Source organism: Danio rerio, chromosome 6 (assembly GCF_052040795.2).
Source record: "Danio rerio strain M-AB ecotype USA chromosome 6, GRCz13ab, whole genome shotgun sequence".
Classification (NCBI taxonomy): Eukaryota; Metazoa; Chordata; class Actinopteri; order Cypriniformes; family Danionidae; genus Danio; species Danio rerio.
Window position 1 is genome coordinate 7,875,900 of NC_141026.1, and position 19,207 is coordinate 7,895,106.

A 19,207-nucleotide genomic window follows, 5' to 3' on the forward strand; every position below is an offset into this window, starting at 1 on the left:
TTTTTTATTAAAAGCTGCTTTTATTCTAGCCAAAATAAAACAAATAAGACTTTCTCCAGAAGAAAAAATATTATCAGACATACTGTGAAAGATTGCTTGCTCTGTTAAACAACATTTGGGAAATATTAAAAAAAAAAAAAAAATGACAGGAGGGCTAAGAATTTTGACTTCAACCGTATGTTTGTGGTGGAATTCCCATAAGTCTGGAATAACTAATGACTTGTTTCAGGCTGTTCAGTTTCACTTCTATCTTTTAGGAGACAATAACTTCATTACAAAAAAATATAGCACCATATGTACTAAAAATATATAATAGGAGCGCTTTAAGCATGCTGTATTAATGCAGATAAAATGAGGATAAGGTTGGTGTTTTAAATGAGGATGGGAGGCAGTCATTTGACCTCTGACCTGTTCAGGTTGTGTTGTGGTGTTACTGTCAGACACTTCTGCATCCTCAAACAGGTTAATGATCTTGTCCGGTTTCACCTCCTGAGATGAAGCCGGTCTGGGTGGTCGAGAGACCGGCGGTACTTCTCTGGGCTGCCATGCAATCACACACATGCAGATTCACACAATCATGAGGAAAACACACAACACACCAGATCGGTTATTTATGTGCAACACAAACACACACACACTCTACTGCAGGACTCAAGACATGCTGTGTTTCTCTTTCAAGACAAGTGTTGTTTCTGTCAATAATGAAGTCATTTTGTGAATTGAAATAAAGCTATAAATAGAATGATTAATAAATTATTATCATTATATTGATATATTCAGGGATGACGCAGTGGCGCAGTAGGTAGTGCTGTCGCCTCACAGCAAGAAGGTCGGTGGGTCGCTGGTTCGAACCTCGGCTCAGTTGGCGTTTCTGTGTGGAGTTTGCATGTTCTCCCTGCATTCGCGTGGGTTTCCTCCGGGTGCTCCGATTTCCCCCACAGTCCAAATACATACGGTACAGGTGAATTGGGTAGGCTAATATGTCCGTAGTGTGTATGTGTGTGTGTATGTTTCCCAGAGATGGGTTGCGGCTGTAAGGGCTTCCGCTGCGTAAAACCATGCTGGATTAGTTGGCGGTTCATTTCACTGTGGCGACCCCGGATTAATAAAGGGACTAAACCGACAAGAAAATGAATGAATGATATATTTAGATATCAATATATGAATATGTTCAGAATTTAAATTAGATTAACAACTTCTAAAACATGAACACTTAAAATGTCTTTAAAATCAACTAAAATACTTGAGGTGAAGTACTAAACTTAAAACTGCAATGAAAATAAATAAAAGCTAAATTATGAACTCTATAAGATGAAGAGGCTAACAAAGAACCGTCATTTACAGACTGAGGAGTTTAACGAGACATGGAGAAAATGGGGAGAATATATTCTTCCATTAAGACCAGATTTATTTCTAGAATGTATAGTCAGAAAGATTATTTTGTGTATTATTTTTTTGTATTGAAAGAAGAAATTACGAGAGGAGTGGGTGGGTCTGCGACCAGCGCCTCCATGGCTGCAGGACCAGATGGCTGCCCGCCCTAATCGGACTGTATCCATATCCCGTTCCCATGCCCTGTGGCAATGTTGTGTCTTGTCTGTGTGCTTTTGTGCTAGATTGAGCAGTTTTTCTCCATTCTCACCCTGCCTTAATTCAAGAGCAAGGTGAGAGGGTGTTTTTTTGCCTGACTCCTACTTCCCTTTCTAAATGCTACCTCCTGTGACCCGTCTTTCCCTAAAAATTGTGATGTCTGTGTACTGTCGGGAAGGGGGGGGGGGTTCAATTTTACTATACGAAAGTGTGTGTGACAAATAAAGGCCTGATTTGATTTCATTTGAAACATAAAAGAAAGATAATGAGAAGAACAATACCTATTTAAAAATAAACAAATAAATAATTTACATTTAAGATCCTAAAAGTACCACCCTCACAGTTTCATATGTACATAGTTTAGGTAATAATAAAAAGGAAATGGTCGACTGGTTGCCACAATATGGTTAAAAAAAGTAAACAATTTAATTGTAAATGAAAAACAACAAATCAATTTGATCAGTTTCTTTTTGATGATATACAAAACAGTTATAAGTGTATTGCTTTGATTGTTTCTTATAATGTCTTTGAATCATTAATGTAACGTCCATATTTATTTATGCTTTTTCTTTGTATTCATACAATTTCTGGATTTCGATGTTTGGTTGTTTTGTGCATTGTCTAAAACCCTATTTACAATACATCTGTATGTAAATTTGGAAACTGCAATAAAAAACCAAATGAGAAAAAAAGAGAATGAATAAAAGCACAAAAGCAAAATTACAATGAGTAGTCATATATATATATATATATATATATATATATATATATATATATATATATATATATATATATATATATAAAGAGCCCATAAAACATGCAAACTCTCAACATTTAATACCTTTGATGGAGATTTAGGTGCATCTGACGTCTCCTGATTGTGGTTTGCTGCATCGTCACTGAAAACACACACATAAAAAACTCACTACTGTAAATAAATACCCAAATTAACTGCAAGTCAGCGAGCGTAATGAATGAAAAGAATCACCAGGTGGCAGCACAGATCAGTGTTAATTCTGCAGACAGATTAGTTTAAATCACTACCATGCACACAGTTACAGCATTTCACAGACATTCCAGTCACGCAGCTATTTTTCATGTCAGCATGAACACATGATTCAGACCACACTCAAAACATTGCAGGGAGTTCCCAGAGCGTTAGTATCTTTTAGGAGCCCATATGATGCTTTTAATGCACATATTCAAAAAGCACATTATTTGTTACCTTCAGAAGCACCTCTTAAAGGGATAGTTTACCCCAAAATGAAAATTCTGTCATCATTTACTCACCCTACACTTGCTCCAAACCTTTTTCGTCTGTCTTTGTTCTGTTGAACACAAAAGAAGATATTTTGAAGAAAGCTGGAAAACTGTAACCATTGACTTCCATAGTATTTGAAAGTCAATGGTTACCGGTTTTCATCTTTCTTCAAAATATCTTCTTTTGTGTTTAACATAAGACAGAAACCCATAAAGATTTGAAAATACTTGAGGTAACTATTTCTACTGTGTTTAACTGACAGAAAGAAAGTCTTATACACAGAAGATACCTCAAGGGTGAGTACATTATGGGGTGAGTAATTTAAAATTTTGCATGAACTATCCCTTTAAAACAGAATAAATCTCTCTTTTTTATACGAGACTATTAGATTTGTAACTATAGATTGCATATATGCACAGACAAGTTCGATGTAATTCGAGATTATTGAGCGTTTCACAATAGTTATTGTTTCAAAGCAGGTTTCCAAAAGCTGCACATTATTGCATTACAAACAAATTCGAAAAAGTCAAGGTTATTAGTCACCATAACTTTATAACTTGAAGTAATTAACTAGTAACTAATAGCTCATAACAGTGAAAGTTATTATGTTTAAACATAGTTAACCAGCAGTTATACATGTTGCATCCACACACAAACACACACATGCAAGCACACAAAACAGGAGCTGGTACCTCTTCCCAGTGCTTGCTGTCGTGACACCTTTTCTGTGGGATGTTTGGGGGAAGGGTTGGTTTAATTTACATGGGAAAACGTGTGTGCTGAACTACAGGAAACCAGAAGTGTCTTTACAGGCAGACAGGATACAAGTGCTTACTTGGCAACACGCTGCTCTTCCAGTTTGGTCATAATATCACTCAGATTCTGGTTCAGCTGTGAGATAGAAAGAAGGAGAGAGAGAGAGAGAGAGAGAGTAACTAACAATATTCTCATTTATCTCTTGTTAATAATAAGTCTCTTATTATTGGCCTCACTTTGCCCATGTCCCTGTGAAATGTTTCCTCCAGGCCAGACACACTCCGGAATGTGTTAACATAGAGGCCAACACGACTGCGGAGAGATAACAGTAGTTTGGTAAAAGCTTAAAAAACATGCTAGTTTGACCACTAAAGCATTTAAGGATATTCAGACAGATATTGAACACGTCATGTTTGCGACAGTACTTCTACTTGAGTGTACATTTTTATCCTTTCCACCTCAAAGCATTAACAGCAGTCTTCAATCACAACAAAGTACACCTTAAAAATGATCACAATTACAAACTTTCTTTGTGGCTTCAATGGTGAATATCTGCCTTTTTTTTTAAATGATTTACTAAATCATTTAAGGTATCTGGTTGCAAACAATGTATAATACAAATTAAATTTAGTAACGTTCAACTTTATTTGTTTGTTGTTTATAATAAGTCTTTATAATTTGTTTGCTACCACTTCGATTGAAAGCAGAAGTTTACATTTACTGTATAAAAAGGCACATAACCATTAAAAAAAGTCAGATGTTAATGCAACTAAACTTTTTCTCTTTTCGGTAAGTTAGTGTAACCCCACTGGTACTACTCCACCCAACCTGCTCCGAGCTGGGATGGAACTGGAGATCTTCCGCGTGGGAGTCGGTTGCTCTACCAAGGAGGCTAAAGACCATGGCCTCTAGCATCTGTCGCTAGAGCACCTTTAGAGGTCAGAGGAGTGAAGTTTACCTGCACAGCACACACTAGCTGGCCTCCGTTACATTAGGATTATCACATTTGTTTCTGTTATGCTTAATAGCAGAATAATGAGAGAGATATTTTTGAGAAATTGTTATAACTTTACTTGAAAGTCAAGCTTATATACAATAAGATTGTTCTGCCTCTGAAAAAGCTCAGATGATGATGTCAAGGTTTTGAAAATTTCTGATTGGCTAATTGACAACATTTGAGTTAATTGGAGGCACAACTGTAGAATAGTATTTAAGAAAACCTCAAACACACACTGCTTCCTTTTGTGACAACATGGGAAAAATCAACAAGCCAGAAATCATCAAAAAAGCCAGATTACAATTTGCTAAATTACACTGGGAAAAAGACAAATTTTTTGGAGACATGTCCTGTGGTCTGATGGAACTAAGATTGAACTGTTTGGCCATAATGACCAGTGTTACATTTGGAGGACAAAGGGGAAAGCTTACAAGCCTAGGAACACCATCCTAACTGTGAAGTATAGGGGCGGCAGCATTATGTTGTGGGGCTGTTTTGCTGCAGGAGGGACTGGTCCACTTCACAGCATAGATGGCATCATGAAGAAAGAACTTTATGGAGAAATACTGAAGCAACATCTCAAGACATCAGCCAGGAAAATAAAACTTGGCCACAAATAGGTCTTCCAAACGGACCATGACCATAAGCATACTGCTAAATTAGTTCAAATCTGCTTTAAGGACAACAGAGTGAATGTTTTGGAGTGGCCATCATAAAGCCCTGATCTCAATCCTATAGAAAATTTGTGGGCAGAGTTGAAAAAGCTTGTGCGAGCAAGACAGCCAGCAAATCGGACTCAGTTACACCAATTCTGTCAGGAGGAATGGGCCAAAATTCCTTCAAACTATAGTGAGAAGCTTGTGGAAGGATACCCAAAACATTTGACCAAAGTTATACAGTTTAAAAGCAAAATTTAAAAAATACCAAGGAAATGAACCAAATGAAAACTTTTGACTGTCTAGAAATTATTAAAAAATTCTCAAAAATAAAAAAATCTCTCTTTATTCTGGCATTTAGCAAATGTAAATCATTTAGGTAATCCTAATGGACCTAAAATAGTAAACGTTTAGTATGATTTACCATCAGACATTTTTCTAAAAATGGTTGTGTTGCTTTTTTTAGAGTGTGTGTGTAAACTTCTAGTTTCAACTGTACCTTAAAAAAATGTAAATCCAATGAATAATTTTTTCAGTGTACATAGAGGAAAATTGACGAATACAACAAAAAATACTTCTGTTATGTTCCACGCAGACACACAGAAAAAAATAAATAAAAACACACTGAGATTGTTCATTTTTAAGGATCCTACTCCTTTAAGAGACAGAAATCAGCACATGGATTAGAGAGATGATCTGGGAAAGGCAGGATGAAAAGCTGGTTATTACCTGTTCCACAGGGTGGGAAGTTCCTCCTGGAGATCATAATTGATCTCCTCAAACACTTTCTGAGCTCTGCCCAAGTCTTCCTCAGCCTAAACACAGTCATTAGTTTGAAGACACTATCATTTATGAAAATGCATACACAAAGAGTTACACGTTCATCTCTGCATAAATGGACTATGGCCAAATAATGATACACCGAGTGATCTGATCTCTGAAATCTGCAGTTAAACACACACAAAACCTTTACTTTATAATGTATTACACAAAAAGAGAGACCATGAAGAATTTCAAGCTATCAAACTCCAAAAAGGATCTACACAGCTAACTATAAAAAAAACATGTATAAAACTAAAACACAGTGCCACAACATCAAACCCTCAAACACTGATTTTTGAAAAATGTTTTAAAAAGCAACATTAATATATATATATATATATATATATTTTTTTTTTTTTTTTTTTTTTTTAATTTTCCATTCTTAGACAGTTCGCTAAATACCTCCTTTTGCATTTCATAAAGAGATTTTTCAGATTTTTGTAGATATTTAAATCCACTATTGATCAAGGTTTGGAGTATAAATACATCTATTCAGCAAGGCTGCATTTAATGGTCGAATGTGTAACCATCTTTCTGTGTTTAAAAACTACAATCAGATGAAAAAGGAGATGGAAAATATTGCATTTGATGTACCATTTGACAAAATATGAGCATTAAATCACGGTGCAGAAAGAGGCAGAGATGCTTTAGTGTGCGAGAGAAGAATTTACTTTACTGTTGTGCTTTATTGCAACTTGAACAGTCAAATATTGCTTTTGTGTAGAAAAGGCCATTTTGGGAAGTATTGATGTAAACAGTCAATCATGTCAATAATACAGTTTACCTTATTAACATTAGTCAAAGAATAAATTCATTCAGTGATCTTAGCTGAATAGGTTTCATATATAAACTGATATTTTACATTATTGTATGATTTAACATGTTAATTTATATGTATAATATGTTTAACCTATATCATTTATATGTTTAAAGGAGAAATTTTCACAGTATTTCCTAAAATCGTTTTACCTCTACATGAAGTCTTATTTCCTTTAGTTTGGATGGAATTAAAGCAGTCTATATATACAGTGCATTTGGAAAGTATTCATAGCGCTTCACTTTTTCCAATTTTTTTTTATGTTACAGCCTTATTCCAAAATGTATTAAATTCACACAATACACACAATACCCCATAACGACAAAGCGGAACAAGAGTTTTTGAAATTGTTTCAAATAAAAAAAAAAACCTGAAAAATCACATGTACATCAGTTCTCACAGCCTTTGCCGTGAAGCTCTAAATTGAGCTCAGGTACATTCTGTTTCCACTGATCATTCTTGAGATGTTTCAGCAGCTTCATTGGAGTTTAGCTGTGTTCATTTCAGTGGATTGGACATGATTCGAAAAGGCATACACCTGTCTATATAAGGTCCCAGGGTCGACAGTGCATGTCAAAGCACAAACCAAGCATGAAGACAAAGAAATTGTCTGTAGATTTCCAAGATAGGATTGTCTCGAGGCACAAGGCTGGGGATGGTTACAGAAAAAATTCTGCTGCTCTGAAAGTTCCAATGAGCACAGCGGCCTCCATCATCCATAAGTGGAAGATGTTTGGAACCACCAGGACTCTTCCTAGAGCTGGCCGGCCATCTAAGCTGAATGATGGGCCTTCGTCAGGGAGGTGTTCAATAACCTGATGGTCACTCTGTTTGAGCTCCAGCTTTCTTCAGCGGAGAGAGGAGAACCTTACAGAAGGACAACCATCTGTGCAGCAATCCACCAATCAGGCCTGTATGGTAGAGTGGCCAGATGGAAGCCACTCCCCGCCTCGAATTTTCCAAAAGGCATCTAAAGGACTCTCAGACCATAAGAAACTAAATTCTCTGGTCTGATGAGACTAAAATTAAACACTTTGGTGTGAATGCCAGGCATAACGTTTGGAAAAAACCAGCCCCCTCATCACCAGGCTAATACCATCCCTACAGTGAAGCATGGTGGTGGCAGCATCATGCTGTGGGGATGTTTTTCAGCAGCAGGAACTGGAAGACTAGTCAGGATAGAGGGAAAGATGAATGCAGCAATGTACAGAGACATCCTGAATAAAAACCTGCTTCAGAGTGCACTTAACCTCAGACTGGGGCGACAGTTCATCTTCCAGCAGGACAATGACCTAAAGCACAACACCAAAATATCAATGGAGTGGCTTTACAACAACTCAGTGAATGCCCTTGAGTGGCCCAGCCAGCGCCCAGACCAAAATCCTATTGGACTTCTCTGGAGAGATCTGAAAATGACTGTACACTGTCGCTTCCCATCCAACCTGATGGAGCTTGAGAGGTACTGCAAAGAGGGATGGACAAAAATTCCCAAAGAAAAGTGTGCCAAGCTTGTGGCATCATATTCCAAAAAAATGTAAAGCTGTAATTGCAGCCAAAGGTGCATCAACAAAGTATTGAGCAAAGGCTGTGAATAATGATGTACATGTGATTTTTTAGGTTTTTGTTATTTTTAATACATTTGCAACAATAATAAAAAAGAAAATTCACCTTGTCATTATGGGGTATTGTGTGAAGAGTTTTGAGGAAATAAATGAACTTAATAAACAAATATATATATATAAAGACATAAAGAAATGTAGAAAAGGTGAAGTGATCCGAATGCTCTGTATATATATATATATATATATTTATACAGCGAAATGAACAACCAACTTTTCCAGCATATGTTTTATGCAGCGAATGCCCTTTCCAGCTGCAACCCAGTACTGGGAAACACCCATGCACACACAATCACACTCGCACTACAGCAAATTTAGTTTATTCAATTCACCCGGAGGAAACGCACATGAACACGCGGAGATCATGCAAACTCCACACAGATATGCTAACGGACCCAGCCGGGGCTCGAACCAGTGACATTCTTGCTGTGAGGCGACAGTGCTAACCACTGAGCCACTGTGCTACGCAATTACAATTTCATAGGGCTAAAAAATTTGCTTTCAACCAACTTTATTTTAAACACAGAAAACAGTTTTTTTAATGATATTTTTCACAATATTACTGACTAACAAAGTATTTGTTCACATAAAAGCAGCCTTGCTGAGTAATATAGACTTCTTTCAAAAATAATCAGACCAAACCCAAACGATTAAACAGTTACTTTTAACAAATAAAACTTTTCATTCATATCTGACAAACATGTATTAAAGTAATACAGGAACAAGTGCTAGGAAAGAAGCCATGCTGTGTGAGTGGGTGTGCACTATGAGTAAGGGGGTGTGGTTTAAGGGATGTTAGGGGAGAGTTTACAGGCTGAGTGACAGATGAGTCACCTGGTTTCGTGTGAGGTTAGTTTGAGCGATCTGATGTGCTGTTAATATTCCCTGAGCCCAAACAGGAGCAGCCTTTTCCACCAGAGCCAGAGGCTGGACGCACAGAGAGAGAAAAGCAGCGACAAACACACCTCTGCTGTTAGTTCACACAAATCTCAGCAGGCAAAGACAGAAGCTTGTGCAAATACACATAAAACACACTTCAGTACACATATTGCTCATAGTTAGAGCATAATTTTTACTCTGATGTCATTCCTAACCTACATCTACTGAACACGGTAGGTGCATTGAAACATGTCAGCAAGATGAAACCAATGGAAGTTAATGGGAACCAAAACTGTTTGGTTTTTCAACATTTAAAATAGCTTCTTTCAAGTTCCACAAGTCAAGAAAGCTGTCAAACTTTATTTTAAGCTACAATTCACGCTCTTAACAAAGCACTAACTACGACTTTTAGCTCAATTGATAGTTTTCAGTCACGTGACCTAGGCAGAGACCTGGCAAAGCAAAAAAAAATAAAGGGCCGTAATGGCAGCTACACTTGGATCTCCAAACAAATGCAGCACAAACCGGTCATATTTCCATCTGTTTTGAGCGGTTTCGATATTTGGTTCACATATCAACAGAACAGAACCAAAATATGAACACAAACTGTAAATTGTGAGCACATGTGATCCATACACTGCACCAGCAGCCGTTTTTCAGTCATTTAGCACGATCATGTCCCTCCAGTTTCTACTGTGTAAAAAGCATGCAAACGCACTCTCAGCCATTGGTACCATAGATTGTTATGAGTCAATGATGCTACCATTTGGCAAAAATTCTTTCTGGCAGTTTCTTCTCTGAAGGAATTCGGTAGAAGCACAGCTCAGGTTTGTCTTCTTGTTGGTTAGTAAGGCTAAACCTTATTGCACAACAATTACAGTTGAAAGCAGAAGTTTACATACTCTATAAAAAGGCACATAACCATTTATGTGACTAAACCTTTTCTCTTTTAGGTAAGTAAGGATTATCACATTTGTTTCTGTCATGCAGAATAATGAGAGAGATGTTTTTTGAGAAATTGTTATAACTTTTCTTGAAAGTCAAGTTTATATACAATAAGATTATTATGCCTCTGAAAAAGCTCAGATGATGATGTCAAGGTTTTGGAAGTTTCTGATTGTCTAATTGACAACATTTGAGTTAATCGGAGGCACAACTGTAGAACAGTATTTTTTCCCAGTAAATTACACTGGGGAAAAGACAAATTTTTGGAGACATGTCCTGTGGTCTGATGGAACTAAGATTGAACTGTTTGGCCATAATGACCAGTGTTACATTTGGAGGACAAAGGGGAAAGCTTACAAGCCTAGGAACACCATCCCAACTGTGAAGTATAGGGGCGGCAGCATTATGTTGTGGGGCTGTTTTGCTGCAGGAGGGACTGGTCCACTTCACAGCATAGATGGCATCATGAAGAAAGAACATTATGTAGAAATACTGAAACAACATCTCAAGACATCAGCCAGGAAATTCAAACTTGGCCATAAATGGGTCTTCCAAACAGACCATGACCCTAAGCATACTGCCAAGTTAGTTCAAATCTGCTTTAAGGACAACAGAGTGAATGTTTTGGAGTGGCCATCACAAAGCCCTGATCTCAATCCTATAGAAAATTTGTGGGCAGAGTTGAAAAAGCTTGTGCAAGCAAGACAGCCAGCAAATCAGACTCAGTTACACCAATTCTGTCAGGAGGAATGGGCCAAAATTCCTTCAAACTATAGTGAGAAGCTTGTGGAAGGATACCCAAAACATTTGACCAAAGTTATACAGTTTAAAAGCAAAGCTTAAAAAATACCAAGGAAAAAAAAATAACGTTAGTAAACGTTGAGTATGATTTACCATCAGACATTTTTTTTAAAAGGTTATGTTCCTTTTTTTTTTTTTAGAGTATATGTAAACTTCTGTTTTCAACTGTATCTAGCTTTTTGGCAAAAAAAAAAGAGAGAAATTACTCAGCCTGTGACTTGGCAGACAGCAGAAAATAGTAATGTTTTGCCTGCCAGTAAACAATAAATGACTAACTAGCTTTGTAATGATAGTTAGTAAGGTAGTAATTTATAGTTAAGATTAGGTTTTACGTAGTATCAAGGATGCTGAATAAGATCCTACTTTATAACTACTATTAAACAGTAATACTTTAATAATAGGCAGGTAATAAGCCAGTAGTTAATAGCGTGAATTGTGACAAACTAAAGTGTCATCGAATAGTTTATGCGTTTTGAAAAGCATGAGGTTGTGTTATATTAAGTAATGGCTGAATTTGAAGTTGGTTAGCTGACAAGGTTTGTGAACAAAAAGCCAGACCATTTATCAAAAAGCTTGACTGAGGATCTGGTATACCTTGGCAATTTTGGCCTCGTCCTTTTTCTTGCCTTTTTGTACAGAGGCAAAATGATGTCTGGCACTGTCAAAGTCCACCAGCTTCCTTTCACGCTTTGCAATGCGAGCCTGCAGAGGGAGACAGAGAGACACGACAATGACCATCTAATACTCTACATGTCCGTTATTCCTTGGATAATTCATTAATTCGTTCAGTTTCCTTCGGCTAAGTCTCTTTTTCAGAGGTCGCCACAGCGGAATGAACCACCAACTATTCCGGCATATGTTTTACGCAGCGGATGCTCGCTCTAGGAAACACCCATACACTATTGTTCACACACACACATACACTACAGCTAGTTTAGTTTATTCAATTCACTTATAGCGCATGTGTTTTGGACAAAAGTAACAAAGTGATTTTCTCAGAGCCCTGACAACAATTGCTTTCCAGGCTATAACAGCACATTCTGCACGCAACCCTTGATGGAGCTGCAAAAAATCATGTGATTTCACGGTTAGGCCCAAATTTCAGTTTTTAGGTGCAGAAAGTAAAGTAGCAGTATTTTCGACCTTATTACAAGTGGTGTTTCTGTTTTCATGTGTCACACTAATGATCAATCAACAGGTTATTTGGCTGGTGGTGGGAGCAATAAAAACACCCAGTAGCTCCTGTAAATGTGGAAATTTCATTACATCCACATGAGAAACATTTAATGTAAAAAACAGGACTGTGTTCTGAGAGAGTTTATCGAGTCAAATCGCAATAAAAAGCAAACCTTTATATCTGGAAACTGAGCCAAGTATGCGTCCATGGAAATTACAGCATTGTCCAAAAGCTTCTCGTGGAAATCTTGCCACAGGAGGTCAGTGTCCTGTAAAACAAATGTGATCAGACACATAGACTAACATTTATTCTATAGGGTTGCATGATATTGGAAAAACTGACTGCAATATTTAATTGTATCAGCGATACATATTGCGATATTGAGTATACACTTTAACACATAAAATAAATAGCTCATTTTGGAAATAATCCATTATTTAGATTGATTAGGATGGTTCTGTATTAGACACATCTGCATATAATGTCATAAGCCAACCTGATTTGACCAAGTAGGACATGTTCCTGAATTAACATCTATGTTGATCCTGAAACAACATTCCAATCGGAATTAAGGGACACTTTTACAGTTTGTGTTAAGTCTAGGCGTACGGTTAGGCTTATGCACTTCTACATGATTGTTATCTATCAATTATTCTCCTCTGATTTTGGGAATAATTTACAGTTATGGTTGGGTTTAGGGTTAGGGAATTGGTATGGATTACATTTTCCAACAAAAATGATGTTCCAGGATCGCATGGTACTTGGCAAAATCATGACATGCTTATGATAAACCAAATCACAAGCATTGATCAATACAGTTAAAGCAAAGTTACAAATGAAACAAATGCTTCAATGTTTTTTTTTTTAGAAATCTCAGTGTTCATGTACACAAATTGAATAATTGAATGTAAAATAACCCTGCATCGTCTTCATAGTATATATACTGTATACAATCAATCTTTCTTGAAGTTAATAAAATCGAAATGAAATACTACACTACCAGACAAAAGCCTTGTCGCCTATCCAAGTTTTAGGAACAACAAATACTAACTTGACTTCCAGTTGATCATTTGGTATCAGAAGTGGCTTATATGAAAGGCAAAGGCCTCTAGATAACGCTTCACATAATAAAATGGAATCAGGACAGTAAGGTCTCACTTTATTTAAACAAAAGTCTTGCCACTTAACAGAAATAATATACAGTATAGAATATAAAGTCATCATAGTGCAGTGGAAAAAGAGTTAATATTGTGTATGACTCCCATAAGCTTGGAGGACAGCATCCATACATTGGACAACATCCATACTCTGCAATTACTCAAATAATTATTAATAAAGTCATCTGGAATGTCAAGAAAGCTTTCCTGCAGGACTCCCAGAGTTCATCAAGATTCTTTGGATTCATATTCAATGGCTCCTCCTCCATCTTACCCCAGACATGCTCAATAATGTTTATGTCTGGTGACTGGGCTGGCCAATCCTGGAGCACCTTGACCTTCTTTGCTTTCAGGAACTTTGATATGGAGGCTGAAATATGAAAAGGAGCGCTATCCTGCTGAAGAATTTGCCCTCTCTTGGGGTTTGTAATCTAACGGGCAGCAGAAATGTTGTGATTCTTCAGGCTGTTGATGTTGCCATTCACTCTGCAGATCTCTCGCACGCCCCCATACTGAATGAAACCCCAAACCATGATTTTCACTTTACCAAACTTGAGTGATTTCTGTAAGAATCTTGGGTCATGCAGGTTCCAATAGGTCTTCTGCAGTATTTGATGATTCATTGGAAAATCCACCTTCTGACACTTTTCCAAATGATCAACAAGACGTCAAGCTATCATTTGTTGCTCCTACAACTGGGGCCGACGACAAGACAAGACAGGTAGCATAATACTCTACACTGTAAAACCCCAAAAATTAAAGTAACACAAACCGTTTGAGGAAACCGATTGCTACAAACCACAAGTTAAAAAACTAACCTGTATGAGTACTGTAAACTTGCTCCATTTAAGTTGAAGTAATGAGGTATTTAATTTTATTAATTTGCTTCAACACTGAGTCCAAAACTCTTTTCATATCAGTAGAATTAACTTTCAGTCAAATTTGAGTTACCTACACTTATTTCATTTGATAAAGTTGACTGTTGGGTTTTACAGTGTTTATTTAATACAATATATTTTCTATAAATGCTTTTAAATGGTAACTTTGTGGTTAAACTTTGCAATTACTCCATAATGATGTGTTTTAACTCCTACTTAACTATAATCCTCACTTTAAAAAATATTAAAAACATTGACTCATCCTAAAATTGAAAGGCAACAGCTTTTTTTTGAGTCGATTCAACTTAAATCAAGTCAACTACAGAACTTGCACTGCAAAATTCTTCTCAAATTTAATTTAAAATGCTTCTTGGTTTAAGAGTTGCTAAATATTTAGATTAGAAACGAGACAAAAACTTTGCAGTGTGGGTTAAAAGTTGAGCTAACTCAAAAAAAGCTGCGCAAAAAGTTGCATTGCAATTTTAAGTTGAGTCAACTTTCATGTTTTTACAGTGCTGATTCTACTTTGCAGATCTTGCGAATGTGCCTATTCCGCATGTGCACATTGCTATATCGCTGAAGAAACAATACATCGTGTAGACCTAATTTTATACACAGTCTTTCTCACACACGCCGACAAACCACAGATGGCAAAAGTGTAAACATGTATGTACAGATCTACTCTAAAATAGATATGACTGCAGCCACACTACTCTAACATCACTAGCTCTAGAGCTGCAGTCTGAAAGTGTCTTTAGTTTACCTCCAGATTATTATCCATTTCTTTCTCTATCATCTCCTTTACTCACGGAGAGATGTGCAAGTTTGAGTGGAAGGAAGGAATCAAACACAAGTAGAAAACAGAATGAATGAACAGAATAAAACAGTCGTGTGGACAGCATCCAGGGTTAAATATAAAAGTAAAGTTTTTTATAGTGATATGATAAAAACAGATTGAGATGAGATCATTGTGAAGAGTATGTGGTTAGCACAGGTCAAATCATTTAGTCATGGTGGATTTGATTTAATATATATGCTATAATAATAATTAGTTTAATTTATAAATGGCAACACCTTATAACAAACATAGACTGAAAAAAATTATTCAAAGATGATTCCTTGGATTTGCTCATTTTTTTACGTTAAGTGGTTGTAAACTATTTATCTGGGCTAAATTTAAATAAATTAAGTTGAACATTATTAAATTTAATTTGTTTGTTTAAATTCAACACAAATAAATTGTTTGCAACAGTTCTGCATGCAACACTTTTTTTAGTGTACCAAAAAAAAAATCAGAAAACGTTACTAAACATCATTTCAAACACATGAAGAATGAGGAAGCTACAAATACAAACACATCTTAAATATACAATAAAATGATAGAAAAAAATAGTCATATGCTTAAAAAGAAGGGTCTTAAGATGGGATTTAAAAGTGTGAAGGCTATTACTGTTTTCAAATGTTTGGGGTGTTCATCAAAGCTGCATTTATTTAAAGTAAATAATGTGTGCAATGTGTATCTAGGACACTCTTGAAAAAGAGATTACAAATCTCAAGAGGCAAAACAAATGTCTTAAAATTAATAATATTAATAATAATGAAAATAATAAATTTTTAATTTTTGCTAGCCATATACAGTATAAATCCATGTAATCCATGCAATATATATATTTTTTTCTTTTTTAAATATTTCCCAAATTTTGTTTAACAGAGCAAGGAAATTTTCACAGTATGTCTGATAATATTTTTTCTTCTGGAGAAAGTCTTATTTGTTTTATTTTGACTAGAATAAAAGCGGTTTTTAATTTTTTAAAAACCATTTTTTGGACAAAATTATTAGCCTCTTTAAGCTAATTTTTCTTTCGTTAGTCAACAACAGAACAAACCATTGTTATAGAATTACTTGACTAATTACCCTAACCTGCCTAGTTAACCTAATTAACCTAGTTAAGCCTTTAAATGTCACTTTAAGCTGTATAGAAGTGTCTTGAAAAATATCTAGTAAAATATTATTTACTGTCATCATGGCAAAGATAAAGCAAATCAGTTATTAGAAATTAGTTATTAAAACTATTATGTTTAGAAATGTGCTGTCAAACAATCTGCCCTCTATTAAACAGAAATTGGGGGAAAAAATAAAACACATACGCACACACATATATATATATATATATATACATATAGCATGGATTACATGGATTTATACTGTATATGGCTAGCAACAACTGTTTCTAGTAACCATTTACCCCAAAGATAAAAAAAAAAACACCAGTAAATTGATCATTACAATTTTGGTCATTATTGGTCATTACTCTCTGGATTGGTAACCTCGTGTGAAAACTAGGGCCTTTTTCCATGAAGTAAAAAACAGATCTCCTTTAAAATTTGCCTTTCCTGTGAGACTTTTCGCATTGAAAACCCTAATGTGACACAGTCCAGACAGAGTGCTTGTGCTCATGCTTACACACCTCTGCGATGGAGTCCACCTCCTCTTTGCCAAACCACTCAGGGTCATACATTTCTGCCAGACAGTCGTGCAGACGCTTGGAACACTCGTGCATTGCTGTGGAAACAGACAGACAGACGGGCACTGATGCTTTCGTATTCAAGCTGACACGCGTGTATTTTCTTTCTGTTGGTGTGTTTGAGAGAAGTGAGAACTGCTGTGGGCTCAGGGCAGGAAGCTGAGGGAAGACACTGCATTAGGACACAGTGGTAGATATTACAGTCTGCTATAGGAGGAGGAAGGTCATCTGCTTACTTTGCATTTTTTAGTGTACTACTATTGTACCAGAGGTGGTTTCATTCAAGAATTGTGAAACATAGGAACTACTGTGCTAATGTGAAGGTTGGGAAGATTTAAAAAAAGCAAAGATCTTTGAAAAAAAAACAAAAGATTTTGGGTTTGGAACCCCATGAGGGCTGGTAAATGATTCTCAATTAAGAATCAAGATTACTTAATCAAGATTAAATAGAGCTCCACACAATTCATTCATGTTGTCCCAACACAAATCGATTAAGTTAACTTAGCAAATTTAGGTGGATTGGACATGAAACAAATGCACTGTAGGAAATGCTGCATTCTACACAATAATTTTTTGTCACAAAAAACTTTATTAACAATTATTTCGTGGGCAGCACAGTGCCGAAGTGAGTAGCACGATCGCCTCACAGCAAGAAGGTCGCTGGTTTGAACATGTTTTCCCCATGTTGGAGGGGGTCTCCTCTGGGTGCTCCGGATTCCCCCACAGTCCAAACACATGTGGTACAGGTGAATTTGTCCATAGTGTACGTGTGCGAATGAGAGTGTATGGATGTTTCCCAGAGATGGGTTGCAGCTGGAAGGGCATTCACTGCGTAAAACATATGCTGGACAAGTTGGCGGTTCATTTTGCTGTGGCGATTAATAAAAGGACTGAGGTGAAAAGAATATGAATGAACTAATCATTTTGTGTTGAGACAACATGAAGGAAATTTATTTCACTTATTACAAGTTTCTACAAATTTAAGTGGATTGAACATTAAACAATTAAAAAAATACTATAGGGCCTACTATAGAAATATCGTTTTAGACTGAAATTATTTCACTTTCTCATTGTATATTCACTCGTATACACTCTCACAAAAGACTTTTGCTGCTCGTTTGAACTACTTTAAAATGAGTTGAAACAACAAAATTTGTCATTTTTAATGCCATTTTTTTTAGATCCCACAATGCTATTTGCAATTACAGTAAACATAACTGGTTAATTTCATTAATTAAAAGTTACAAGGGGGGAGGAGTATGTTTATTTAAAATCATTTACTTGATTTTACTACCACTTACTTGTAAAAATGTTCTATATATAAAAACTATTATAATGTGTATAACACACACACACACACACACACACACACACACACACACACACACACACACACACACACACACACACACACACACACACACACACACACACACACACACACACACACACACACACACACACACACACACACACACACACACACACACACACAGTTGAAGTCAGAATTATTACATTTTTTACATTTTTATTTCTTTATTAAATATTTCCCAAATGATGTTTAACAGAGCAAGGAAATTTTCACAGTATGTCTGATTATGTTTTTTCTTCTGGAGAAAGTCTTTTATTATTTGTTTTATTTCGGCTAGAATAAAAGCATTTTTTTATTTTTTTTAAATACTATTTAAGGTCTAATAAAATAATTAGCCCCTTTAAGCTATATATTTTTAATAGTCTACAGAACAAACCATCGTTATAAAGTAACTTGCCTAATTACTCTAATTACTTTAAGCTGTATAGAAGTGTCTTGAAAAATATCTAGTAAAATATTATTCACTGTCATCATGGCAAAGATAAAATAAATCAGCTAAAAAAAACTTATGTTTAGAAATGTGTTGAAAAAAAAATCTTCTCTCCGTTAAACAGAAATTGGAGAAAAAATAAACAGGGGCGAATAATTCTGACTTCAACTGTGTGTGTGTGTGTGTGTGTGTGTGTGTGTGTGTGTGTGTGTGTGTGTGTGTGCGTGTATCTAAACTTTGTTCATTTGAGATAAATTGAATGAAAAATCACAACTATTTCTTCTAAGTTATAACTAAACCTAAGATAAAAATGGAAACCGCAATATATATACACATTTGGCAAGCTCATGTTTAATTAATTTTTAATTACTTAATTAATTAATTCTAAATGATAAATTATTAAAATTGTATCAATTTTAAACAACACAAGGGTAAAATAATGAGCATATTATTAAGATGTACTGTCCCTTTAAATGGAAACCAACATGACCTGACCTGAAAACACTTTCCACATGTGTGTGTGTG

At 35.9% G+C, this 19,207-nt stretch overlaps 1 protein-coding gene across 32 annotated transcripts in view; it reads right to left on the reverse strand.

Moving 5' to 3' along the window:
- bin1b (bridging integrator 1b) overlaps positions 1-19,207 on the reverse strand; it is a 59,318-nt gene that overhangs the window by 15,893 nt on the left and 24,218 nt on the right. For 4 of the 32 annotated variants that reach the window (NM_001327970.3, XM_087255463.1, XM_087255462.1 and 1 more), the window contains exons 4-14: positions 16,824-16,918; positions 15,119-15,154; positions 12,493-12,588; positions 11,738-11,845; positions 9,353-9,445; positions 5,990-6,075; positions 3,844-3,919; positions 3,687-3,742; positions 3,544-3,576; positions 2,432-2,489; positions 409-540 (exon numbers count right to left, since the gene is read on the reverse strand). In NM_001327970.3, coding sequence (NP_001314899.2) covers positions 409-540; positions 2,432-2,489; positions 3,544-3,576; positions 3,687-3,742; positions 3,844-3,919; positions 5,990-6,075; positions 9,353-9,445; positions 11,738-11,845; positions 12,493-12,588; positions 15,119-15,154; positions 16,824-16,918 — 869 coding nt within the window. Of the gene's footprint in view, positions 1-408; positions 541-2,431; positions 2,490-3,543; positions 3,577-3,686; positions 3,743-3,843; positions 5,744-5,989; positions 6,076-9,352; positions 9,446-10,299; positions 11,846-12,492; positions 12,589-15,118; positions 15,155-16,823; positions 16,919-19,207 lie in introns of all 32 variants that reach the window. The other 28 variants (XM_087255451.1, XM_087255467.1, XM_087255465.1 and 25 more) reach the window with 14 other exon arrangements.